The sequence below is a fragment of the Podarcis gaigeae genome (assembly GCF_964106915.1).
Source record: "Podarcis gaigeae genome assembly, chromosome: 17".
Taxonomy (NCBI): Eukaryota; Metazoa; Chordata; class Lepidosauria; order Squamata; family Lacertidae; genus Podarcis; species Podarcis gaigeae.
In genome coordinates this window covers 11,518,075-11,545,882 of record NC_139694.1, presented here as the reverse complement: position 1 = coordinate 11,545,882, position 27,808 = coordinate 11,518,075, and the positions used below count along the sequence as shown (strand labels likewise).

General features: G+C 43.8%; 1 protein-coding gene across 5 annotated transcripts in view; it reads left to right on the top strand.

The window, feature by feature from the left end:
* NRG1 (neuregulin 1) overlaps positions 1-27,808 on the top strand; it is a 505,915-nt gene that overhangs the window by 347,603 nt on the left and 130,504 nt on the right. For 4 of the 5 annotated variants that reach the window (XM_083718891.1, XM_083718889.1, XM_083718892.1 and 1 more), the window contains 2 exons: positions 10,820-11,003; positions 18,157-18,281. In XM_083718891.1, coding sequence (XP_083575017.1) covers positions 10,820-11,003; positions 18,157-18,281 — 309 coding nt within the window. Of the gene's footprint in view, positions 1-10,819; positions 11,004-18,156; positions 18,282-27,808 lie in introns of those variants that run through there. The other variant, XM_083718895.1, reaches the window with a different exon arrangement.

Below are 27,808 nucleotides of genomic sequence, written 5' to 3'. Positions count from 1 at the left end.
AAGTGAATGCAAGGGAGTAGAAACTGGAAATGCAGCAGCAATTGTGGGAGGTATGCCTTGCTTATGAGAGTTGGGGGCTCTGTAAGGGGAGGATGGGGCTGAAATCATTTCAGGGGGCCTCGTTGTGCTCTCCCCTACTGTACTGAAGCCAAAATTCTTCTGCTAGACCTCATCCTTAATTTACTTTACCTAGCCAAGAAGTCTTTATGTGCTCACTATGGCAACAAGGACTCTTTGCTTGTTTCCTCCTGAAGCCAGTATGAGCATGGCAAGTCCGTCTGACGGTGGGAAGAGCAGCTGTGCAGCAGAAGGAAGTTGCTTGACTGCAGTAATCGTGTTTGGCAGGTCAAGGGTGATTCCTTGCCTGCGGGGATTTGTACAATGCAGTGGGCTAGCAAAGTGGTGTTATAATAACCCCCAGATGTTTCCTCTACTTTCAGTGTATATGTTCTGCATAAGCCTAAAAATTAGTCCTAGCATAGGAACAATGAGAATTTGACCAGGTTGGGTGGGAGAGAATAGCTGTTTGTTCCTTAAGAATTGCCTTTTCTGTACTGTATATATCCCTTCTTAGTACTGATGGCTGCCTGCTTGAAACAGAAATCTTTCAGTATATTTTGTAGTATATTTTGTACTTGTGGCATGCCCCCAGAATAAGCCATTCAATTTTGATTTCATTTGAACACATGCATAACACTCTAGCAACTTTAGATTTTACAGTTCAGGATTTGTAATTGATATTTAGCCATAAAAGGTAAAGGTACCCCTGCCCGTACGGGCCAGTCTTGACAGACTCTGGGGTTGTGTGCCCATCTCACTCAAGAGGCCAGGGGCCAGCGCTGTCCGAAGACACTTCCGGGTCACGTGGCCAGCGTGACATCGCTGCTCTGGCGAGCCAGAGCTGCACACGGAAACGCCGTTTACCTTCCCGCCAGTAAGCGGTCCCTATTTATCTACTTGCACCCGGAGGTGCTTTTGAACTGCTAGGTTGGCAGGCGCTGGGACCGAGCAGCGGGAGTGCACCCCGCCGCAGGGATTGGAACCGCCGACCTTTCGATCGGCAAGTCCTAGGCACTGAGGCTTTAACCCACAGCGCCACCTGCGTCCCTATATTTAGCCATAGCTAATACAAAAACCACCAAAAAGCAGGTTTCCATTTCTTTGTCATACTGATATATAGGCAGCTTGATATGCTAAATCTTCTATATTACACTACAAAGAATCTAGCATAGAAGTGGATGGCGTATATAAAACCGAGAGAATCTCTAGTTTAAAACACCAACTATGTTAGCTTTCATAGTTCAAAATCTTGATAGGAATTCTACCCTTGTCCATCTTCCTCTCATTATCTCCCCCCCCCCCTTTTCACTTCCTCTCATGTGTTGTCTACATTTTAAAGATCAAATTGAAGAAAACTGGTTAGGCTTTTTTTAAAAAAACTCTGGTTTGCATGAGATGGATTTATATAGTTGAAAAATCTGAGTTTCTAATGCAGAAGTACAGACCTTGTCCCTAATGATATATTGCTGTCTTATTGACAGAAAGCATCTCTGACAGTAACTATATTTAGCAGCCTCTATCTCAGTGCAGGTTTTTGTAATCTTATAAACTTACTTCTTTCCTGTAATGAATTGCAGGAGTTTGCATTTCCTTTTGAGGCTTTACAAACCTATTTTCATACTAGTTTTTTTTATTATTCTTTATTGTTCTTATACAGCACAGGCCCCCTGGGTAACCCAGAAAAAACTAATAAGAATAAAATAACAGAATAACTCTCCAAATGTGCTTTTGAATTTCTTCTAAAGCATCAAAGTCTGAAATATTACATTGTCAAAACTTGGTTTAATCCTGTCAAGATTGGGGGCGAAAATACTGTTATGCTGTTTCATTATATCATCTACAATTTCCAGACAGAACCACAGCCTAGATAATGACTTGATCTACACTCTGCAATAAATACCTGACCTGGGTCTCATTTTCCTAGAGCAATGTGTGTCCCTCTCTGCTTCTCTCTGTGTGTGGATTCAGAATTCTACCAGCAGGGGGCTAATGATGTGTGAGATTAGCTGAGCTGCTTTTTCCTTTTAAAAACAAAAACCGCCCAAAAACATTTCTATCCCTTGCCCCCCCCCCCATTTCTCTTCCTAATCACTTCCTTCTAAGCATCTTCCCATTTCTCTTTTGTCAGATCAATATCAGTTTATTGATAAGGTTTACTGAAACAAAATGCTGGAGAATTACTGGCTGTTGGATCATAGGCTCATAATTTCTAGAGTTGGAAAGGAGCACGGAGGGCATCTAGTCCAACCCCCTTCCATGCAGGAATCTTTTGCCCAATGTGGGGCTTGAACCCACAACCCTGTGATTAAGAGTCTCGTGCTCGATCAGCTGAACTGTCCCAGGCTTCTCCTTGCTTTATCTAACGGGGGCAACACACTGAACTATGGAAAAGGCAAACACACCTCATTGAGTACTCAGTGTAAGTAATCTGCCTCCTACCTTGTTAACTATGTATTCAGGAGAAAACAATATTGATTAATAACTCAGCTATCTTTGATAGAATAAGGTTGCAATGGATATTCCAGTAAAACTAGAATCATCCAAATCTTCGTGGTGCTTACTTTGTATATATTTAAGCTTTAAATATACAGGCTCAGTAAGATTCTAACATACTCTAGTCACTGAGCCACCAGCCAAGTTAGTAGTGGTGTTCAGATTGATTTCCTAATAAACTGGTTTTTTTTTACTGCAGATAAATGCACAGCATTCCTAGTAATTCCCTTCAGTGTCCTTTTCAGAAGCATCTTTGCAACCATAAACCTCCAACCATATAAGTTAAGGCAGCTTCATAAACCATTAAGGAAATTAAGGCAGGATACATTCTCGTAGAAAAAGCCCATTGAATCATGCATGCGTATTTAAAATACTTTGTTGGGAAGCAGTGGAGCAGATATTGGCTACCATTTCTCTTCTCTTCCCTCCCAAGCCATAACATCCTAATTGCCCCAAATTAGAACAGTTTTCTAAATGCATTGCTTTTGCTGAATTTGAGCATTTAGAGAAAAAATACTTACTATAACATCAGCAATGCTATGCCAACAATTATATTACACCATCGTTGCAGGGATGCTGTGCTGGCTTTGCAAGTAAATGCAGCTTAATGTATGTTTATATTCAAGGCGCCAATAAATAAATTAAGTTAAAATTGTGTGAACAATATTGTTTAACTTGGGGAGGTAAACTGTGGCTGATTCACACTGCTGAGCTTCTCATTGTGATCAGGTGCACAGACACAACTGCATACATCTCAATGTACAAAATGGGCGACAGATACAGTAAGTTTACAGGCATTTCTGTCACAGCTACCCTTTTTTTGCAATAATGCAGATGGCTGTCACTTTAATTGCAAAATATACACTGATTCACACTAGCTTTCTCTATGCAGTTGTGTGGCTGCTTAAATGATTACATGTAGACATTCAGCAGCTCTTGGTCAGTTCTTACTTAATACTTTTTTGTGACATAACTACTGACCCATGCTAGGGATCATTAGGAAATGAATTGAAAATAAGACTGTCAGTATAATTATGCCATTATACAAATCTATGGTGCGACCACATTTGGAATACTGGTTGCCTCACCTCAAAAAGGATATTGTAGTGTTGGGAAAGGTTCAGAAAAGTGCTACCAAAATGATAAAGGGGATGGAGCAACTCCCTTAAGAAAGCTTGCAAGTTTTGGGACTTTTTAGTTTAGAGAAAAGGTTTGTAAGAGGGGACAGAAGTTCATAAAATAATACATCACACAGAGAAAGTCGGCAAAGAAATGTTTTCTTTCCCTCTCTCAGAGCACTAGAACTCTTGGAGATCCAGTGAAGCTGAGTTTTGGAAGAGTCAGGATGGATAAAAGAAAGTACAGTGGTCTATCCGACTCCCGGAACTGTTCAAAAACCAAGGTGCAGCTTCCGATTGGCTGCAGGAGCTTCCTGCACTCAATTGGAAGCTGTGTCAGATGTTCGGCTTCCGAAAAATGTTTGCAACCCAGAACACTCACTTCCGGGTTTGCAGCGTCCATGAGCCGATTTGTTCAGAAGCCAAGCAGTTCAACAACCAAGGTAAGGTAAAGGTAAAGGGACCCCTGAGCATTAGGTCCAGTCGTGGCCGACTCTGGGGTTGCGGCGCTCATCTCGCTTTATTGGCTGAGGGAGCGGGCGTACAGCTTCCGGGTCATGTGGCCAGCATGACTAAGCCGCTTCTGGCAAACCAGAGCAGCGCACGGAAACGCCGTTTACCTTCCCGCCAGAGCGGTACCTATTTATCTACTTGCACTTTGACGTACTTTCGAACTGCTAGGTGGGCAGGAGCAGGGACCGAGCAACAGGAGCTCACCCCATTGCGGGGATTCAAACTGCCGACCTTCTGATCGGCAAGTCCTAGGCTCCGTGGTTTAACCCCCAATGCCACCTGCGTCCCAGTGACAACCAAGGTACCACTGTACTAATTCATGCAGCACATAGTTAAACTATAGAACTCATTTCCCTGGGCGGAAGTGATGGCCACCAACTTGGATGACTTTAAAAGAGGATACATTTTTTCTCTCTCTTTATAATGTCTTTCATAATGTTATGTTGGAAACTTTCTCTAAAGTCGTTTCCTGGTGTCTGCCTGAAGCTCTTCTAAGAAATCTGTTAAGAGTATATTGATCCTGTACTATGGATTTTTTGTGGTTTAACGCGTGTAGTAATTCACCTAGTGAGGGTAAACTTGTCTCTGAATCAGGTGCTCATTTACACACTCATGAATTTAATTATGAGTGTATTTAAAGTCTCAGACTTGAGATTTTGAAATACAAACACCACATGGATTTAAGCAGGTCTGAAATTAATGTTACTTTATTTCCACACCAGAATGGTTTAAAAGAGGACATTCCCTTGAGCTTGTTTTGGATTCTAAATATATACCGTATTTTTCACCCTATAGGACACACCGGCCTATAGGACGCACCTAGATTTGGGGGGGGGAATAAAGGGGGGGAATTATTCTCCCCTCCCCAGGTGCGGGGCTGGGGCGGGGGAAGCCCGAGCTTCCCCCGACGCCAGCCCCCAGAACGGGACCCAGAGCGATGCCGAAGCTGTGTGCAGCTTTGGCATCGCTCTGGGAGCTTGCGGGGCTGGGGGCAGGGAAAGCGGAGCTTCCTCCTCCCCCAGAACGGGACCCAGAGCGATGCCGAAGCTGCGGGAAGCCCTCCGCCAGCCTTCTAACCAAGTCGGGGGACAGTGGGAAAGGCACGCTGCGCCTCCCCGCTGTCCCACGAGCTTGTGGGCCTGGTGGTGGGGCTCTCCTGAAGCCTGGAGAGCGAGAGGGGTCGGTGCGCACCGACCCCTCTCGCTCTCCAGGCTTCAGCGAAAGCCTGCATTCACCCCATAGGATGCACACACATTTCCCCCTCATTTTTGGAGGGGGAAAAGTACGTCCTATAGGGCGAAAAATATGGTACTTTGCCATGGAGAGACATGAATGTAGGTTAACCATTTTAACGAATGCTGCCCATACCAACGTTCAGCAAGGTTAGACAGCTATGTGAGGCACATATTTAACTTAGAGGTCACTACCCCAAACATGAGACTTGTTCTTTAATTGGTCCATCCAGCTTCTCTCTGTGTTTCAAAGACAAGTGTGAAGGACATATTTAAGGACTCTGGAGACAAGAGGAATAGGTATCCTGTTCCAGGAAAGACCCAATACAAGTCTCTTGCTCAGGAATGGATGGGGAAATGTAGAACTGGCTCTGAGACTATATGAGTAACTTTTAAAAATGCATTGAGAGGGCTTAATAGGATAAATCTGAATGGTTATTTCCCTCTACAAAGCAAAAGTAGCTAACCATTTAGATTATTAGTCTCCTGTATGTTTACAAAGCATCTCTAGACCTCGGAAGCATTTTCTCCTCAGAAGTCTTGGTTCTTATCTTGATTCTTACTACATCTTGAGATTGTTACCTAAACAGTTTGCAAATTTGTGAAAAAGTTGAGTTTTCCCCCTTTACAGGGGCTTATGTAAGTTTTTGGAATGATTATAAGGCCTGCTGTTTTTGTCCCATCAAAATAACTGAACAAAATTTAAAGGGTTTTGTTTGTTTTTTAAGCAGCCATGAAGATTGGCTGTCTGGCCATGTGGTACTTAGGCACAACCCCTTTAAAAATCCTGCACAAATCAAATAGTTTCTGGATCATGTCTTGATTTGAAAAGAGGCAATGTATTAATTCTATAGCAACCTATTAGCCTATGGACTGTATAAAACATAGCAATTTACCAAATGTTAAGGAATGCAAAGCAAGCACACCCCTTATGAGAAATCCAGACACCCTTTCTTTCTTTTTGAGTGTTTGTAGCTCTCAAAAGAGGAAATAGATTATGTGCATGCTTTGCATTCCTTAATATAAGGTAAATTGCTAAGTCTTAAATATGGATTTAGGAGCTCCTCATGTGGTTTGGGTCCCCAGCATTTGGGACTTAAAGAGTTCTTTATTGACTTTATTGCTTGCTTTGTTTGTTTTGAAGGTTAAATATGGCCTAAGTAACATCATTTATATCTGACGCTCTCTGTACTTTTCCATTCTCATCAAGAGAGATTTACTGTATGTTTTACTGCATATAGCAATATTCTGTATATTCCAATAAAAGGAATCACTTTACCTACTGTGGATGTTTCAGAGGTTCATTGGAGAAACCAGAGAGTTTGGCAGCTAAAGCAGAGAGTTGAGGCACATAAATGTACTTGGGCAGTAGTGTATTGGGAGAGGGGGATATGCCTAGGGTCTCAGTGGAAAGCACCCTCTGCTCTGAAAGTTCTGTTATCTATCCCTGACATGAGGATTTGGCTTAAGTAACTTAATACAGAGGTTCCAGTTACAGATAGGTAGCCGTGTTGGTCTGCCATAGTCAAAACAAAAAAAATTCCTTCCAGTAGCACCTTAAAGACCAACTAAGTTAGTTCTTGGTATGAGCTTTCGTGTGCAAGCTCATACCAAGAACTAACTTAGTTGGTCTTTAAGGTGCTACTGGAAGGAATTTTTTTTGTTAATACAGAGGCACATGCAAAACATCTCTTCTCTATATAGCAAATGTTTTTTCTGTATATACAATCTCAGCTATTATGATTAGTCAACTTATATAGCAAATAAATATGGCATTTTATGAGAACTGGTTTTAAATATTGCATTATGAATTATTTTATTTTTATTGTATACGGCCTTGCAGATTTTTAGGCAAAGGATAGTATAAAAATATATCATAAAAATGATATAGGAGATCTGAGTGCTAGTGACTGACAGTGTGTTCGGTGAAATAAATTAGGAGACTTAATCCCAGTTCATGTTAAGGACCAGGCTGGATCCTCCATTATTTTATCTTGAAAAAATTGTTATTTGTTTAGTGGAAACAATTTTTTTACCAGGTAGGTTGTATATTGCTACTACTGCTTACTACTTAGTATTTAACATTTTCTGTACACTAGAAAAGGGCTGGGAGATTGTCCTCTTAAGCAGAGATACTAGTGTCAAAGCGTTAATTTCCTTAGATATGCCTATACTAAATTATGCCATTGAAAACAACTTGCAGCAGATTAATGGCTGATCCTGTTTGACTTTAAAAAAACAAACCTCTCTCTTGTCAAGAGGAAGACATTATTATCAAGTATATTTGCAGAATGTGGTTAAACTGTCTTTACTAACCACAAGTTATAGGTAGGGTTTGTTATGTTAAGCAAGCACAATGAAATGTGGTGCCTTACAAAAGACAATTTGCCTACAAAACAATGGCTACAGGGGGTTTACAACCAGAGAAAATCATGATATGGTGGCTGTTTGAGCTGGCCAGTCTTACTTTAATTCAGAAGTAGGCTTCACTGAGTTCAGAGGAACTTCCTCTCAACTTAGGTCTGCAAAGCTGACTTCGTAATTTGCAGTGCACTTTCTTCCCATGCACCTTCCTTTGAAGTTTAACTGATCTGGCCTTGCAGTATTGCAAAACCACAGCAGCTAAGTGACTAGTACAAGGTCAGTCAATGACTCATGATGGAGCAAAGAATAGAACTGTGGTCTGCCAAGTTCGGGGCTCATTTCTGCAAGATCATTTCTCTCATTTCTTCCTGGGTAACCAGGGCTGCTTGTTTCTTTGGAAATTAATCATGTTAAAAGAGGGACATAGAGGATCATATTGAGGGGGAAGTAAGAAATCTCTAAGGTAGACTTGGATGTCTGTCTGTCTAGTTTTTTCCCCTTACATATGAGACTGTGCAGTATTTCAGTGAATTTTCAGGCATGGAATGTGCATGAAACATGGCTCACTTTACCTTAATATGAACACCGCTGCTTTGAGGATAGTCCCTTGGGCATTCTTAACAGCTTTTCTTTCTTTCTTCTTTCTCTCTGAGTTTGCTTTTGACTGTCTCATGGCATATCATGTAAAGTTACAAAAATTATTTTAAAGCAGCTCTGTCCAATATCTTCTTGCTCTGCGAAGGATCAGAACTCTGCAAATGGTGCATTTACCTTATAAGCAAATTGATTTGCCAGCAACGTTTGCTTTAAAAGGAGCTGTTTTTCTAGAAGCTGAAAAGCTTTATTCTTAGGATGTCATTCCTGATGTTCACTAATTGTTATTTTAGTTGGTGAAAACTATAAATGCTTTTGCGTATTAATTGTTGCATAATAGTAAAAAAAGGGGGGAAATCAGATCATTTTGGCATGTGCTCTTTTAACAAATGTTGGTAAATGTCAACATTATAGCAGTGGCAATTGATTAAAGTGGTTGCAAAACATTTGAAGCCTGATAATATTACTGCAAAAGTGAAGAGCTTAAAGCAGAGAGTTTTCTGTAACAAACGAATATGAACCATCAAGACTTAATCCAAATAGATTTCTGTTCAGAATATTGCATTTGCTATGTGAATTGAGTGACAGCCTAAACAACAAATTTATTATATCAAAAATGTAAACCATTCTCACCTAATTTATTATTAATAGGATATATTGAACCTAGGAACATTTTCTTTCATTTGTTTCAATGGTGAATAACGGACTAAGGCTGCAATCCTACCATTAAGGGCTAGCTGAGGGCATCGAGAAGTGGTTTAAGTTCTGATGGAGGTCTGCAGAGAATATGCTGCCTGCACTACTGAATATGCCTGAACCCTGAAAAAAGCTGGTTTAAATGTCCCAAGCAGCAGCAGGGGGTAAACAGAGGTGTTCAATAGAAGTTTGGGGTTGTCAAGGATCCATTGGAACCAAAGCAGCCTCATTTTTTCTCTTTCACAGGGATAGGCCTGACCTTCCCTCTGTATGCGCTACAATCAACTGACATACTTCTTTCCAGTTTGAATGCACCATTAGCTGTTGGTTTTGTATGCACATGTGCTACAGGTATCAGTTTTTCCCAAGCTTGGGTCTCCAGCTGTTTTTGGACTACATATCCAATCATCCCTAGCCACTGGTCCTGCTAGCTAGGGATGATGGGAGTTGTAGTCCACACAAAAATAACAGCTGGAGACCCAAGTTTGGGAAACACCGGTCAACATTAACACAAAGTGTTTAAGATCCATCTGCACGGTTTGTATTCTTGAAAATTCATAGAGGGTTTTTAAAAAAAGTTTTAAAGTGCTTTGGGGTTTTGGGGTTCTGATGCCAAAGTCACTAACTGGAAATGAAACACATCTCAATTCACCCAGGTTTGTTGAGCGGAGTGTTTATGATCCGTTCATCAGATTCAAGGGGGCAATCATGCTTTATATGTGTTGTTTAAAAGGTTAGTGTAATAACTACCGTATTTTTTGGACCATAACACTCACTTTTTTCCTCCTAAAAAGTAAGGGGAAATGTCTGTGCGTGTTATGGAGGGAATGCCTATGGGTGGCATGCCTACGGATTTTCCTCCTCTAAAAACTACGTGTGTGTTATGGTCGGGTGAGTGTTATAAAGCGAAAAATACGGTAATTCACTAGCTATGCCCTTACTTTTGCCCATATGTTCATGGGTATACTACTAGACAATATCACCTTAGGAAGAAGTGTTGGGAAGATACCTGTATCTCCCATCTATTCATTGCTACTTTGCAGTAGATGCTTGTATAAATATGTGGCTTTTGAGAGCCAGTGTGGTGTAGTGGTTAAGAGCGGTAGTCTCGTAATCTGGGGAACCGGGTTCAAGTCTCCGCTCCTCCACCTGCAGCTGCTGGGTGACCTTGGGCCAGTCACACTTCTCTGAAGTCTCTCAGCCTCACTCACCTCACAGAGTGTTTGTTGTGGGGGAGGAAGGGAAAGGAGAATGTTAGCCCCTTTGAGACTCCTTAAAGGGAGTGAAAGGCAGGATATCAAATCCAAACTCTTCTTCTTCTTTTTATAATCCAATGAAATTAGTCTCCCTGCAAAATATTTCACCTTCCCAAGTAGAAATAGATGTTTTAAAGACATGCTAAAAAGAACATCATTTTTTAACATGCAACTTTGGTTACACTGAACATCCACATAAACTTTCCTTTTCCTTTTTGTTAAACTACAATTTCTTCTGTGTATGTGATAATACTCTTAATATATCCACATGGCTACCATAAATTAGTGATTCTCATTTGTTCCCTGGCTCTTGATGCTTGACTCCTCCACCCCTCTCCTCATTATTCTTGTAAAAAAATATATGTCAAAATGATCTTTATGAATCTTAGAACACCCTGAATTGTTCAGATGCGTCACCTTTTGTCTTTGAAAGGGGAAAAACAAGAGCTAACTAGTCACTTAAAACATTCTTTTTTCTTTCTTTCTTTTTTAGCTGTGCCTCCTAAATTGAAGGAGATGAAAAGCCAGGAATCAGTTGTGGGTCAAACATTAATTCTCAGATGTGAAGCCATTTCTGAGCACACCTCTCTCAAATTCAAATGGTTAAAAAATGAAAAGGAAATAACAAAAAAAAATAGACCGGAGAACATCAAGATCAAGAGCCCCAAAAAACAAAAGTAAGTATACAGTGATGTATCTAAGAAGCTGAGTTGTAAGAGGAAAATTGAATTATTCACCACAGAGTGGGCATCTACTGCATTAATTACCTCAGTGTGCCCAACAGTGTATTGTGATGTGTGCAAATTAATGGAAATAGGTTATCACTTCAGTTTCACTGAATGGTTTTATGATGGTGCTGCTGTTATATCTTGCTTCATAAAAATAACATTGTAGCTCTTATATAATCCTTATATTTGTTCCAAGGCACATACATTGCCTTATTGTTATTATCCATATTAGCATCTGTTGGAAGAACCAAACTGTTTTAAACCCAGTTAGGAAGATTTGCATCCACAGTGCTTTGGACACACAAAACATAATAACTCTTTGGGGAAGGTGTTGAGGCTTTTCATTATTTTTTTTCTAGGTGTTGTGTTGTGTTCTGAAAGGAAAACATTCCCATCCTCTATTGGGTGCTCCTGGACCTAGACTAACATTAGCTAACCCAGATGCCCTCCAGTTGCTGAGCTGGGGAAACCAGTTGGCAAAGACTGGCCTAGACACTATTAGCAGAGTCTGTGAATATGTGATCGATCTCAGGTCCATGGGTGTTAGCTCCAGTTTTTACTAATGAGGCTGGATCAGTTTTTAATCATTAATAATTGTGATGTCCATATCCAAAGCTACTATTATACCACAGTGACATTATCCAATTTGGGCATTTTAAAAACCCCGTTTAGCCATGAAACTCAATAAATTTCGTAAATAGTTGGTTGCCTCACCTACCTCACAGAGTGACCATGAAGCTAAAATGTTAGTGCAAACTACTTGAAAAACTAAGCATTTCACAAAGAAAATTATAAATTTTTGTGCAGGCAAGCCTGAGGTCTGCCTCCCATATTTGAGTCAAGGTGCACATTAATTCCTACAGTGTTTATTTTCCTTGAATTTATATCCCACCCTTTTCTCCAAGATGGTCAGGGCGGTGTACATGGTTCTCTCCCCCCCCCTTCACTCAATCGTCACAACAATTTATGCTGAGAGGCAGTGACTGGCCCAAGATCAACCAGTGAGCTTCATAGCCAAGTACAGATTGAAACCCTATTCTCCCAGTTTCTAGTTCAGCTCTCTAACCACCGCACTGTGGCCCCAAGGCCCACCCCCAAAATAAATACACACGGACACTTATATTAGTTTAAGTTTTTGGGCAAATTTTGGCCACAACTTTATTGAAATACAATCACGTGAGCATTATTGGCTTAGGCATTGACTCCCCATTATAACTGACTCCACCTCTCAGGGTGATGGTCAAATGGGATAACCCAAACAAGGGAGCAAGGTCGATGAGGACCAACCTAAGCTCACCCCGGGGTTCCTGTGGTCCTGGCATGGCCCTAGCCCCTCAAGCAGACTTCGGACGAGATCCAGGACCCCCAGATTTCTTTAACGGAATGCCCAGTTCCTGGAGGGGCAGCTGATGGCCGCACCTCCCCTCCCCACAATCCAACTGAGCCAATGCCTAACCGCCACCTTACAAGTTGTGACGATCTGCTAAGGGGTAGGCGAAAACCAAATGGCTAAAAGCCAATCTGCCGAATGGAAAAAAAATCCTACCCAGCCCCTGTTCCAAAACAGGCGACCCAAACCAAAGCAAGGCCTAGCGACTCTACCTAAACTAGGGGAAGGTGGGCGGGTGTTCAGCCGTGCAAATGCAAGTGCCCCACTTGCATCACACTGCTGTTTTTAAAGCCTCTGGGATCACGCCACCTACTGGCTATTGACTAAAACTGCCTGGCATGATCCCCGGGGAATTGGCCAGGACTTCCGGCTCCCCCCCCCCCCATTTTAACCCTGTCAGGTGAGCTCTTGGGTCCCGAGCGCAACCAGGACCCTCTGCTATGAGGATCCCATTTGCAAGACAGGAATATTAGTACAGTACTTGGTTGAGCCTTGCTTTGCATAGTCTTCCCCAAAGGTAGTAATATGCCTTGGTTCTTCCTTTGCAATTCCTCTTCTAGAGATTGCCTCATGCAGATGATGAGAAGCAAAGCTATTGAAGATTGCCTTTGCCAAAGTAATGTCAGCATGCACAGGGGAAGGGGAGAAGATGGCTTATACTTTAGTTTCATGTCCTTGGATTCCCAGGTTCATGAAACATTGGTGTTTTTAGTGAGTTCTTCCTGTTCAAATGCTATTGGATCAAGTATCGAGGCACATATGTCCTCCATGCTGCTGATCTTGGCATATGTCATTTGATAGAGGGAGAAAGAGCAGAGCTTTCGTAGCTTCATTTCGAAGAACTAACATATGGAAAGTGCTTATTGTCATGGCTGCAGTACTCCATCCCACACAGCAGCCAGAATCAAAGAAAGCACTTAACCTTTTTTTTTGTGGTGCACAAAACATTTTTTTGCTGCTTACAATTAAAACCAGATAAATGCTCTGTTGTCCTCATCTGTCATTGTGTCAAAGGTAGTGACAAATGGTTTGGTAAGAGTCTGCAACCACAAACTGAGTCTGATTGATCGTGGCAAAAGTATTTTTAAGAGTTTTGCTCCATGCCTATGCAGGGAAGGCTGGCGGAGGAGACATCACACCTGTACTTTCTCAACTGTGCCTCCTCCAGGATACTTCATGCACTACCAATGTAGATGGGAGGGCCAGGAAGGGCATTGCCATTGTTCATAGGGATACAATCTCTCACTAGTGAACTAGTCTCCTTAGGAGTCAGGTACAACAAGTTGTACCTCGTATTGAGCCAGAGAAAGAGAGAGTTTGGTTGTGCCACCCACCAGAAGTCGCCAACATTCTCCCTCTCTGAGCTGGCAAGGGTAACATGGTTCTGGGAAGAGGATTCTAGGGGATTACAACATGCATCTTGAGATCACCTTAGGAGGGCTGTTTTGGGATGTCATGGCCACCATGAAAACAGGGAGCTGTCCCTGTGGTCATTTATTTTCTCTTTTTCTGTATTTCAAAATTATAACAAAAATCCATATATCATGGGCCCAGTTCAGATAATATGACGTATCTGGAATTTAGTTATTTTATTTTTTTTTTGCAAATGAGACCAGTAGATGATTTTGTGGCATGTTAGTAGTGGTGTTGCCCTGCATGGATGGAGCACCCCTAATTTTTAGCATCTCTTTTTGAATTTTCTTGCAGCATTGAAGTGACCATTTGTTTTCATTATTTTTTTTAAGGACGAGCAAAATATATCCCCGCCAAAGGCTATTGGTTTGTTGAACCCTTAAAATGCAAAACGAATGACACACTGTTACTTGGAAACCAGCGGAGGATGACGTGTAAAATAATTGTACTGAACTTTTAGTACAAATATGTGTTATCTTCTCAAAAGTGATAATAAGCCAGAAGTGGTGATGTCTTTCCCAGCCCCCATTTGCGAGCAGAATTCCCAGAAGCCTTTACTTGTTATTTTTTTAAAAAATATATTTTATTAAATTTTTTAAACATAAATACAAAAATAAAGAACAGTGTAACATACATCATAACATACTTTCTTAACTTCTTTGGACTCCCTCACATCTCCCGCTCCCACTTGCATCATTGTCAATTCTTGCCCGCAATTTATCATCTTGTTTACAATCTTGTGTCACATTCATTTAACTATAGTCTGTTAATTATCCAATAGGTTTATAATTTTTCCTCAACTTACTTGTCATCTTAATTCCATCTAATTTAGTGGTGCACAATTATTTATGATCTAGTGTCCTTTCTTAACATTCAACCAAATTGCAATGTTTTTTTAAATAAATCTTAAATTTCTTCCAGTCTTCTTCAACCCTCTCCTTTACTTGTTAGTACTGCTTCACCTGGCTGGTGAAAATTAGAAATGAAACCACTGAGAAAGGATGGCACACAAGTGCCCCAACACGTTGCACAGTCAGAGTAGTTTCCTTTTAATTCTTCCGCAGAGACACCTATTCCAGTTGACAGGCCCCCAGAGTTCAAAGGTGATGGGAAAGTGACTGTGGCTACTCACATATACAATCTTTTAGCTGCCTTTTCTTCTTTGAACATGCCTGCTCTGCAGTGAATAGATACAGTGGTACCTTGGGTTACAGACGCTTCAGGTTACAGACTCCGCTAACCCAGAATCAGTACCTCAGGTTAAGAACTTTGCTTCAGGATGAGAACAGAAATTGGGCGGTGGCAACAGGAGGCCCCATTAGCTAAAGTGGTACCTCAGGTTAAGAACAGTTTCAGGTTAAGAACGGACCTCCGGAACGAATTAAGTTCTTAACCTGATGACCACTGTACATCTAAGGCTGAGATCCTGTTATGCACACTCACCTGTAAGCTTCATTTAACTACGTGTCTGAGTGGACATGCATAGGATTGTACTGTTGATGTTTGAGGAGGTGTTTTCAACCAAAGTGACACAGCTGGGGTTTGGGAAAAACAAGGCCTCACTAGGCTACAGCTTGTCACTATTCACTTGACAGACCTCTGCGCAATAGCAGGTTGGCCATTCCTTGAAGGCTGGGGTGCTTTCTTGATGGTTTACTGACTGCAAACATCTTTAAAGTTGGCAAGCCATTAGGAAAGCAGCCCAGGTATATGCCTGGTTCTTGGTGCAATGCATACTTGCCAATCAGCTGGAGTTGCTTTTTCAAGGACGTATTTCCTTTAAAGCTTTTGTTGATAGATTCCTGTGCCAAATGTAAGAATATGTACCTGTGGATTATTTTTCACTTGCAATATCTGTAATCGCCAAACTCTTGGGGTGGCTTTCTGAGTTCTTACTCCAATGAGAACACTTCATAGAGGTTTGTCTTAAAAAAAAGTCAGTGTAAGTCTTTAAGATGGGAAGCTTGCAACGAAAATGAGAGGAGAGAGGTCAGGTGGTGGCCTTGCTGCATCAAAATAGGATATATTAGATGGCACTGACTGTCACTGCTGTTTTTGTACGTTTATCAAGCATTCTTGACAATTAGTGCCAGCACCGTCCGTTAAGAGTTTGGGTGTAATCTTCGATACCTCCCTTTCCATGGAGGCGCAGATTGCAGCTATAACAAAGGCGGCATTTTTCCATCTCCGCCAAGCTAAGCAGTTGGCTCCTTACCTCTCTCGCCCTGACCTAGCCACTGTGATCCACGTGACGGTCACCTCCAGACTGGATTATTGTAACTCGCTCTACATGGGGCTGCCCTTGAGACTGACCCAGAAACACCAGCGGGTGCAGAATGCCGCGGCGAGACTCCTTATGGGGTCTTCGCTGCGAGATCACATTCATCCGGTACTATACCAGCTGCACTGGCTCCCGGTGGAGTACAGGATCAGGTTTAAGGTGCTGGTTTTAACCTTTAAAGCCCTATACGGCCTAGGACCCTCGTACCTACGGGACCGCCTCTCCTGGTATGCCCCACAGAGAAACTTACGGTCTTCAAATAAAAACATCTTGAAGGTCCCAGGCCACAGAGAAGTTAGGCTGGACTCAACTAGAGCTAGGGCTTTTCCGGCTGTGGCTCCGACCTGGTGGAACACTCTGTCACAAGAGACTAGGGCCCTGCGGGACTTGACATCTTTCTGCAGGGCCTGCAAGACAGAGCTGTTCTGCCAGGCCTTTGGCCAGGGCACAGCCTGACTCCCTCCCTTGGCAATCTTCATGGAGCTCTGGCCCAATGGTGACCAGTGGCTTGAATTTAATTAATTAATTTTATAATGAATGATTTTAGAATGTTGTTTGTGCTGTACTTTTGTACTGTTTTATTGTTAGCTGGCCTGAGCCCAGCTTTGGCTGGGGAGGGCGGGAAATAAATAAAATTTATTATTATTATTATTATTCTACCCAAATTATCTGAACAACATAACAACAGCTGTTAAGTGGTTTCCAGTATGGATTTGGAGGCCTTAATAGGTCACTAGGAGGAACTGGAAGTGAAGCATTGAATAATTTTGAGAAATAGTTTCATGAAGATGTATAAATCATGGTGGGTAACCATGCTGTCTAGTGCAGAAGACAATCCTAAGAATCAGATTTCATTTTTTTTAAAGTTTACAAAACTGAAAGCCTGAAACTAATGATGTAAAACTCTCCAGCAGTCCCGTTTATTTCAGTGAGAGAGTTAAAATGTGCTAACCTTCCTAAAATGCTTGATTTTGATTAGAAGGGTAAAATACCTGCTTTTCTCTTGTCTGTCCCTATGTGATATGATTTTTGGAGAGTGTAAAACACACACAGAGGATGTTTGTTTCTAACCCGCTTGTGAAGATTATCAGAGATCGCAAAGAAAAGAATATACGATAACAACAAGAAGATGAAGAAAGTAATAAAGAGACTATCTGGACAGAACTGGATAGAACTGTCTAATTAAAGCAGCAGTATAAGTGATGTTTGGACCCCCATTCGGAGCTTGGAGTATGGGCACTCCCAACAAAATTTAAAAATCTGGCTGTATAATTTGGAACTAATCTGATTTGGAAATAATGTGATTTGATTGGCCTGTTAATAAATTTTTTTTTAAAAAAGGAAATTAATTAACCATGCGAAGAAACTGCTTGTGATCTAGTGTAGCCTTCCACAGCCTAGTGCCCTCCAGATGTTTTAGACTACAATTCCCATCAGACCTAGGCACCATGGCCAATGATCAGGCACAATTTGACTTGTCATCCAAAACATCTGTAGGTTGGAGGAGGCTATTGTAATGTATAAGTGGTGTGTCAGGGAACTGCCATTGGCTCAGAGGCGAGAGGTGGAAAGGCAGATGGATTACAGAGAGCCTCCAAAAATCGTGGGAAGCAGCACTTTCTCAGCGGAGGAAGGAAGCCACGCCTCTAGTGGGGAGGAGATGCAGGGCTCGGAGGATGCAAGGCGGTGCCAGGACACCTTGCCTGAGCAAAGCGGGGAGGAGGGAGGTCCCCCTTTACCCAAGCCTTCCTTGCGCAGTAGGCTTCCGCGCAGAGAGGGGAGGCGTCGGCTGGGGGTCAAGAAACTACTCTGCTGGGGAAAGTTTAAGGACCGCCCACTCTCGGATTCTGCTAGTGAGTGAGCAAGACATGGAATAGAGGCGTTCTGCATTGTAAAGGTTTTAGCACCAATAATAAAGCTTTTGAAAAGACCAGTGAGGCATCTTGCCTGATCACTCTCGAGCAACCACCCAATAGCCATAACATGGTGTAATCCTGATTGTTCCTGTTTTCCCTTAGGACATTCTCAGAACTTCGCATTTCTAGGGCTTCACTGGCTGATGCTGGAGAATATACATGCAAAGCAAGCAACAGGCTTGGGAATGACAGCACGAGAGCTCGGGTAACAATTACAGACACCAATGGTAAGACACCAGTGCTTTTTATTTTATCTGGAAGTGCTTTCAGAAGTAGGCTTCCTTGCAAAACATGGGGGGAAGATCACATGGGAGAATCCTAACTGAGACAAAAAAACGCTGAAATGAAAAATACTTGTTTGCTGAATGTAGGTAGTAAAAAGCACCTAATATAGGTACAAATAAATTCCAAATGGTATGGTATTATTCAAAATATGAGTAATGTAACCGAGTACTGTATGCATTAGTTTCTTTATTAATAACTTGAAGCAACTTGGAATGCTGAAAACCTAACTTAAATATGTAATTAGCACTCATGAAAAATACACTGGGTATTTGACCATATCTGTTATATTCTGCAGATAAGTGTGTGCATGTTTCTTAAGTGTGGAATCAGTCTGTCAGGGTTGGCATTTAGAATCTAGGCCATCTTCTCATGCTGTACTTGTCTTCAACCTAGCTGCTAAAATGCCTACCCCCTTTTTTTGGTGTCGCTCTGGTTTCTGGGCAGGTAACAAAATTGACAAATTTATCTTTAAGCATGTGGGTGCTTGGTCAGTTACTGTCCTCATTAGGTGAATTTTTGCAATACATGTTATATGAGGGATAAAGGGAATTGTTAAATGCATTACCTTTTCTTGAGGAATGTAATTTAGATTTGTGATTGTGAAGAGCAGAAAATAGGCCAAAAATAGGTCTTTCTGAACTAAGAAACATGTATGTTTAAATCTTTGTTCTGCTTTACTTATCTCAGCAGATACTAAAGGTTCTGTTTACTCCATCAATATGCATAATCTTTATACCAGTACTTCTGGTTATGAGCCTCTTGGCATATATACACAAGTTGCCATATTGTTTCTTTAAGTGGACTAACTCTGACATACTGACAGCAGCAATATGTCTGTATTTAAACACACCAGAACACAATGGAACTTTGGGCTCATTAAGCTTCGTAAAACCTGAAAGAATTTAACTCTTTTGAAATGCTCCTTTTTAAAATGTAGTTTAGAAGGGAAAGCCACATATTAGACTCTTTGGTCATTACTGTAATTCTACATGCTTTTTTAGTATATAGCTTATGAGTTCATGCTTGATACAAAGCTTACAGTTATGGTCGCAGGTCCATTGAAGTAGCTGAAATTTAATAGCAAGTGGTGCTAATGTGTTCTGTAATTTGCATAAACTAAAGCTCTGGACTAAACATCTGAAATTTTAATATTTTTATTTCATTACTATAGTGCGACCTCGGTTCCCAAACACCTCTGTTGCCGTACGTTTAGGTTCTCGAACGCCAAAAACACAGAAGTAAATGCTTCCGTTTTCAAACGTTTTTTGGGACCCGAATGCGTGACACGGCTTCTGCTGAGTGCAAGAAGCTCTTGCAACCAATGGGAAACCGCGCCTTGGTTTTTGAACGTTTTGGAAGCCGAACAGGCTTCCGGAACGGATTTCGTTCAAGAACCAAGATACCACTGTATTACCTTTCCCAGAATTTGCTTACGCCACCAAATACATTGTTCTCCCATCACTGAAATACTGGACCATTTGCAGGTAGATTACATATTATGCAGGATTATGTTGCTGGCCATTGCATGTATAAGCAGAAAAAAGTCAGACTGACCTAGGGAAGAGCCCTGTGCTACCATCCCAACTGGTTTGAACCCAGCACTGAGCAGACTTTACTCCCTTCCATGCAAAGCAGGTAGCTTTTGTAACCTCATTGCTTACTGGGCTCTGGGAAGGTCTTGTGAGATATCAGGTGGCCTTTCCAGGTGAGTTTTCCGCCCCCCACCCCTTTTTTAATTTAATCAATTTTTTGCGATCCGCATAAAGTTGCAAATGGCATAAGTGAAACTGGCATAAGATGCGATCTACCTGTATACACATTTTGATTATTAGCAGCAACCCTTCCCCAACCTCCTTCAAATCTTTAAACCAATTCATACATTACCATAAGGAAGAACAAAGCCTGGTGTCATTACCTTGTCTATATTATTGAGTATTGCCAAAGCTGCTAGGCAATCCGGTATGCGGGAGGCTTGGGCATCAGTGTGGTAGCATATTAATTGATTCCTCATTTCTTTCCTGTTCAAATTACAATATTTTCAAGGATGAAGGTATTGAGGAGTTTCTCCTGGAGTTCTTGTTCAACTTGCTCACTGTTGCTTTCATTTCTCAAATATTAATAAGGTAGATTCCATGCAGACCATTAATGCAAGCTGTTAAAAGTGTTGATCTGTATAAATGTAATCCAGATGAACCATGAAAAGATACCTAAAAATTAATAATGTAACAATATTCATGGTACTTTAGACTGTCACTACATTAATTATTGTGCTGGATTACCGTTGTACAAATATTGGAATGATGGGTTGAGCAGATTTTTATTTTTCTTTGTAAACTTACATAGTTCCCATGCATAAAGGAGTTGTTTGCTCATAAATCTGCACCGTTTCACACTTGGAATAGATTTACCAGTTCCGATCAATATCCCAGAGAGTCAGGACTAAGCCAGACATGCTAGGCTGAAGTAATGACTCAGATAAATGGACACATGCCTGAGCATAAGGTTATTCCCATACTGTGTTCTAGCCAAAGAAATGGGGAAAGAATTGTAGAATATGTGGGGGATCTCATTCAGAAACCTAAAATGTACATCAAAAAATCCCACCAGAATACACACATCATTTGTTACAGTTGCATTTTTGTAGCAGTGAGGGCCTTGAAGATACTATAGCTAAATAAAATTGGCATAATTACTAAGGAATGCAAACTAACCAAGATGACAAGTTTCTGATCGTGTAAAGAAAATACTTCGTACAATATATTTTTCCAATAAAAGGTTCTCAATTTCCATAACTGCTTGCTGGTACAACCATAGCAACCATCTTTCACGTTAATAACAATAACACTTGCTGTTTCAGACTCTTTTGAGGAAACAGGCTAAAATTTGTTTTTGTGTATGAGAGAAAGACTTGGATTTGATAAAATTAAAACTGAGCCAGATTTATCAGTGGACACCCGGAACATGATGGCAAAACAATTACTTGTAGTGGTTATGATTGGATTTATATTATGACAATAGTAAAGAGTAGATTAAAAAGGAACCCTCACAATGGGTAGGACTAGGCTATCTAGAGACATGCCCACTGGTCTCTTGCAATTGTGAAGCTTACCATACTGCCCTGCATCCGACATTACATTTGCAGACTCTGTACAGTATATGCTAGGGACATGGGTAGCGCTGTGGTCTAAACCAGTGTTTCCCAACCTTTTTTGGGCAAAGGCACACTTGTTTCATGAAAAAAATCTCGAGGCACACCACCATTAGAAAATGTTTAAAAAATTAACTCTGTGGCTATATTGACTATATATAAAGTAACTCTCGTTAATAGGCATCAAATAAACACAAAGAAAGTATTTTATAATTACTTTATTATGAAATAGTAAGTACCGTATTTTTCCTTTATTTCCCCCCCAAAAAAAACCAGGTCGGGGAACAGTGGGATGGCGGTGCTGCGCCTCCCCGCTGTCCCCCGAGCTTGTGGGGCTGGCCCATGTCTGCCTGGCGCGAGGGGTGCTCTGCTTCAGGGCGCCCCGCGCGTCGGGCGGCAGACTACAGTCCGCAGCATGGGGAACCCTCTGTTTCAGGGCGCCCCACGAGCCCCCCAGGTGCGCAAGGCTGGCCAACACCAGCGCGGAGCACGGGGTGTCCTCCGAAGGGCGCCCCGTGCTCCGTGCTGCCAGCTGCCGCCCGCAAGCTTTGCGCTCCCGGGGGGAGATCCCCCGGATGCGCAAGGCTTGCCGACACAAGCGCGGAGCACGGGGCGTCCTCCGAAGGGCGCCCCGTGCTCCGTGCTGCCAGCTGCCGCCCGCAAGCCTTGCGCTCCTGGGGGGAGATCCCCCGGGTGTGCAAGGCTGGCCAACACCAGCGAGGAGCATGGGGTGGCCTCCGAAGGGCGCCCCGTGCTCCGTGCTGCCAGCTGCCGCCCGCAAGCCGTGCGCTCCTGGGGGGAGATCCCCCGGGTGCGCAAGGCTGGCCAACACCAGCGAGGAGCACGGGGCGGCCTCCGAAGGGCGCCCCGTGCTCCGTGCTGCCGACTGCCGCCCGCAAGCCTTGCGCTCCTGGGGGGAGATCCCCCGGGTGTGCAAGGCTGGCCGACACCAGCGCGGAGCACGGGGTGTCCTCCGAAGGGCGCCCCGTGCTCCGCGCTGCCAGCTGCCGCCCGCAAGCCTTGCGCTCCTGGGGGGAGATCCCCCGGGTGCGCAAGGCTGGCCAACACCAGCGAGGAGCATGGGGCGGCCTCCGAAGGGCGCCCCGTGCTCCGTGCTGCCAGCTGCCGCCCGCAAGCCTTGCGCTCCTGGGGGGAGATCCCCCGGGTGTGCAAGGCTGGCCGACACAAGCGCGGAGCACGGGGCGTCCTCCGAAGGGCGCCCCGTGCTCCGTGCTGCCAGCTGCCGCCCGCAAGCCTTGCGCTCCTGGGGGGAGATCCCCCGGGTGCGCAAGGCTGGCCGACACCAGCGCGGAACACGTGGCGTCCTCTGAAGGGCACCCCTGCTCCGTGCTGCCGGCTGCCGCCCGCAAGCCTTGCGCTCCTGGGGGGAGATCCCCCGGGTGTGCAAGGCTGGCCGACACCAGCGAGGAGCACGGGGCGTCCTCCGAAGGGCGCCCCGTGCTCCGTGCTGCCAGCTGCCGCCCGCAAGCCTTGCGCTCCTGGGGGGAGATCCCCCGGGTGCGCAAGGCTGGCCGACACCAGCGCGGAACACGGGGCGTCTTCTGAAGGGCGCCACGTGCCCCGCGCTGCCAGCTGCCGCCCGCAAGCCTTGCACTCTCGGGGGGAGGTCCCCCGGTGCGCAAGGCTTGCCGACACAAGCGCGGAGCACGGGGCGTCCTCCGAAGGGCGCCCCGTGCTCCGTGCTGCCAGCTGCCGCCCGCAAGCCTTGCGCTCCTGGGGGGAGATCCCCCGGGTGCGCAAGGCTGGCCAACACCAGCGAGGAGCACGGGGCGGCCTCCGAAGGGCGCCCCTGCTCCGTGCTGCCGGCTGCCGCCCGCAAGCCTTGCGCTCCTGGGGGGAGATCGCCCGGGTGCGCAAGGCTGGCCGACACCAGCGCGGAACACGTGGCGTCCTCCGAAGGGCGCCCCGTGCTCCACGCTGCCAGCTGCCGCCCGCAAGCCTTGCGCTCTCGGGGGGAGCACGGGGCAGCCGACACAAGCGCGGAGCACGGGGCAGCCTGCCGAAGCGAGCGGCGATGGGATGTGGGGGGGAGGGAGCTCGCCGCCCCGTGTGTGCTCGCCGCCGCCCGGCCTCTCGCCGCCCGACTCGCCCGCCTCCCTCCCACGGCACACCAGGCAGCGTCTCGCGGCACACTAGTGTGCCGCGGAACACCGGTTGGGAAACACTGGTCTAAACCACTGAGCCTCTTGCGCTTGCCGATCAGAAGGTTGGCGGTTCGAATCCCTGTGACAGAGTAAGCTCCCATTGCTCTGTCCCAGCTCCTGCCAACCTAGCAGTTCGAAAGCAAGTAGATAAATAGGTACTGCTGTGGCGGGAAGGTAAACGGCGTTTCCGTGCGCTCTGGTTTCCATTATGGTGTCCCATTGCACCAGAAGTGGTTTAGTCCTGCTGGCCACATGACCCAGAAAGCTATCTGTGGACAAACACCAGCTCCCTCGGCCTGAAAGAGAGATGAGCGCCGCAACCCCATAGTTGCCTTTGACTGGACTGAACCGTCCAGGGGTCCTTTACCTTTGCCTTTTTTACAGTATATGCTATTATTTTCACTCGACATCTAATTGGAGAACTGGTGAAATTGTACACAATTTGAGAGGGCTGTTCCAAGACAATTGGTCAGGGGGTGAGCAAGTAGAAGATCAGAACGACAACTGTGTTCACAACAATTGGAAGGTTGGTGTGCACATGGAGAGAATAGTCTACAAAGACCCCTGTTGTAGTTGTCAGTTGATTTTGACAATTGCAGACCCCTTGTTGCTCAGCCTTGTTCACTCTGAAAAATCTCCGAATAACTGTGGAACATTCTACTCCTTCTTGAATGGAAACGAGAGTTGTTTCAAGATAGCTCTGTATTGCTCTGTGATTTTGCTTGTCAAAAGTTAACATTCCTGGTTATCCTTTGGGAATGCCTTGTATTGTTTTTCTGAAGGGGGCTATCTCATCTCAAGAAAGTGGTATTAATCTCCATTAATATCAAAGAAAGTGATGTACAATTCAGTGAATGCACCGTTGCTGCCCATTAATCTGGTTTGCACAGCACACTTGCTCCAATCCACAGCTTTGCATGAAGGATCCTGTGGGGGGGGGGGGACTGTGGTTATTTAGTAGTAGTAGTAGTAGTAGTAGTAGTAGTAGTAGTAGTAGTAGTAATAATTTATAGCTCACCCGCCCTTGCCGGGCTCAGGATGGCTAACACCAAATATATAATACATTAAAAACTCAAAACCAATCGATTAGTTTAAAATACAATTCAAATCAAATTGAAAATCAAAATAAAATTGTGGGAACCCATGAATCATAACTGTAGGGGTAAGGAATTGAAAGTTCACCAGGCCCGGCCACTTGTTCTGGTCCCATATGGGCCAGTAGAAAGAGCCAAGGAGGCCACTTACATACAGGGTCCCATAGAAAGAAGGGGGTCAGACTGGGCCCAGACCAAAGGCCTGGTGGAACAGCTCCGTCTTGCAGGCCCTGTGGAACTTGTTCCCAATAGTTCTGCTGCTGCGCCACATTGAGCTAAGCCACTCTTTGGCATAGCATCTCAAGCAATCTCAGGCTTGTGTTGTAATTACCCAAACAAGCTGTAAGAAAGGTTTGTCCTAAGGCTGGGTGAGCTAAAACCATCGAGTACAATTTTGGATGATGCTCTATGCAAAACTATAGCTTACCTCACTGCAGTGCAGCAGAAAAATGGCCAGGAAGGAGCAAAGTGGCTGCAGTCTCCTCTCCCAGAGTCTGCAGGCATGAAAAGCCATCTTCTCACACCTACAGAAAAGTATGACTGGAAGCACAGTGAGTGCCTCCTTGTTAGCATCCATCTGTCTCAAAAGTCAGTGGAAAGGTGTGCCATTGGGGGTAAAGTCAAACCATTGGTAAGTTACAGCTCCTGCTGTGGCTGTACTGACCAATATAGGAAAAGACACTTTTTGTTGTATATGATGATGCCTGACATGGTCTCTTCATTTTTTTCTTTCGCCATCATCTTGTTCTTTAGATTTTAAGGGTTGAGGATCTACATGAAGGCAAGCTCTGTTTGGGGTTTCCTTCCCGACAGGGGCATGTGAATGTTCTAGAGGCTGCCTTTTCCATCTATATTTGAAATATTTTTTTTTCTTAATAAGGATGCTGCTCATTCTGTTTTTATCACAGGTTATTTCTCCTTTTTTTCTGCTAGCTATTGTGATGCTGGCAGTCTCGTCTACCCTTCAGCTTATTGTCCTCCCAGGAATATTATTTCCACTTAGCCAGGTATTTCTTGATAAGGTTGCCTTACTAGCAAGTATTTGGATAGCTCACCTAGGTCACCTTCAAATAAATAATATTTTGAAACCAATTAATAGAATCGGGGGGGGGGGGACTAAAGGTCACATACATATTTAGCTTTTTAATGCTAATAGTTTCTCTGTTCTTAAAAACTACAATAAAGAGTGTTATTTTGCCATGTTTCAAAATGCAGCCCTCCTTAGGAGAGAGTAATTGAGGTCAGGAAAGATGTGTGAAGTTCTCCAAGAGGATGATATAAATAGCAAACACTGAGGCTTAGGTACATTTATGATAATTGCTTTTCACCAACTAATTTGTCACTTTTTTTCCTCTACAAAGAGTCTTGCTACACCTTTATTGTGTGGGCTTTGTCACACTGTAAGTATCTTATGAAACTCTAATGAAGGGCACTGATAACATCTCTTATAAATTAAGGACAACATTTTAAGGTATGTGTGCCAAACGTAATAAATTTGAATCTATATTTAGACTTGTATGGAAAGGGCTAGCAGCCTCATACGCAGCATTGCTTGAGAATTCCACGAAGCCAACAAATCAATGAGTACTGTAGTTAAAATCAGTGCAGTTGTATAAAGTTCAGTCCTCCAGTTTGCTTAAAATTGCCATCCACTTGTGTCCTAACGTAGGTAAAGGCTTCCTTGCCCTAAGGACCACGATGCAAAGTTTGGTTACCCTGTCTTAAAAAGTGTCCAAATGCGTGCTGAGCAGCAAAATACATAGTAGTGTTTAGCATCCGTGGTGTTGAACCTGGGAGGTAAAGGACACTGTGTTCCATGCGCCAGAAATAGTTTAGTCATTTTGGCCACTTGACCCGGAAAAGCTGTTTGCGGAAAAACGCTGGCTTCCTTGGTCTGAAAGCGGAGTTGGTGTGCCGCAGCCCATAATCAGATTTGACTGGACGTAGCCATCCAAGGGCCCTTTAAAGGTAAAGGTAAAGGTAACCCTGACCATTAGGTCCAGTTGCGGACGACTCTGGGGTTGCAGCACTCATCATGCTCTATAGGCCGAAGGAGCCGGCGTTTGTACGCAGACAGTTTTTCCGGGTCATGTGGCCAGCATGACTAAGCCGCTTCTGGCGAACCAGAGCAGCGCACAGAAGTGCCGTTTACCTTCCCGCCGGAGCGGTACCTATTTATCTACTTGCACTTTGACATGCTTTCGAACTGCTAGGTTGGCAGGAGCAGGGACCGAGCAACAGGAGCTCACCCCCTTGTGGGGATTCGAACTGCCGACCTTCTGATCGGCAAGCCCAAGAGGCTCAGTGGTTTAGACCTTTACCTAAACCTCGGACCTTTTTGCATGCAAAACACAGTGCTCTACCACTGAGCTACAGCTTTATCTCTTGCCTTGAATAAGATAATTACTGGGTTGGTTACCTACTGTATTGACAGCTTCAAGGGCTTAAAGCTAGAATAATACTTATAGTTCTAGTATGCCACGCCTGCTTATAAAATGAACTGGTCCTTGCCCCTCAGAAAAGTTTGAAATGTGGCTTGTAAATAAGTTTAAATTCTTAACCAGCTGTTAACAGGAAGCTGACCAAAGATCATTCATCCTCCTCTATGGATTAGGGTTTAAGGAAAACAAAAAACAGATTATTTGAGGACTTGAGCAGAGGACTTGTTCGGATTCCAGGAGTCATGCCTGCTGAGTTTCCTGTGGGAGCAAGGAACTACTCTCCATCAGCTAGCCAAATCTATGTGCTAGAACAATCGATTGTATCTAGGGTGGCTGAACTTTTCTGAGGATTTCCTAGGCTACAGATACCATCTTTGATCTGTTTTCTCATTTTCTTCTAAATATATGCTTATTCCTTCTGCTCACCTGTAGAAGGGGAAGACGCATGGGTGAACATTTCTCATTTCCAGGGAATTTTGTGGTGCTTCAATCAAAGATTGAGTTATGAATTGGCTCCCTTAGAAGAAATGCTTTGCTGTTGTGAACATAGATGAAGGAAGACAATGGTTCTGTGTATTTCTTGAAGGCTGGCAAATATTTAGAAGGCAATTGTAGCTCTTC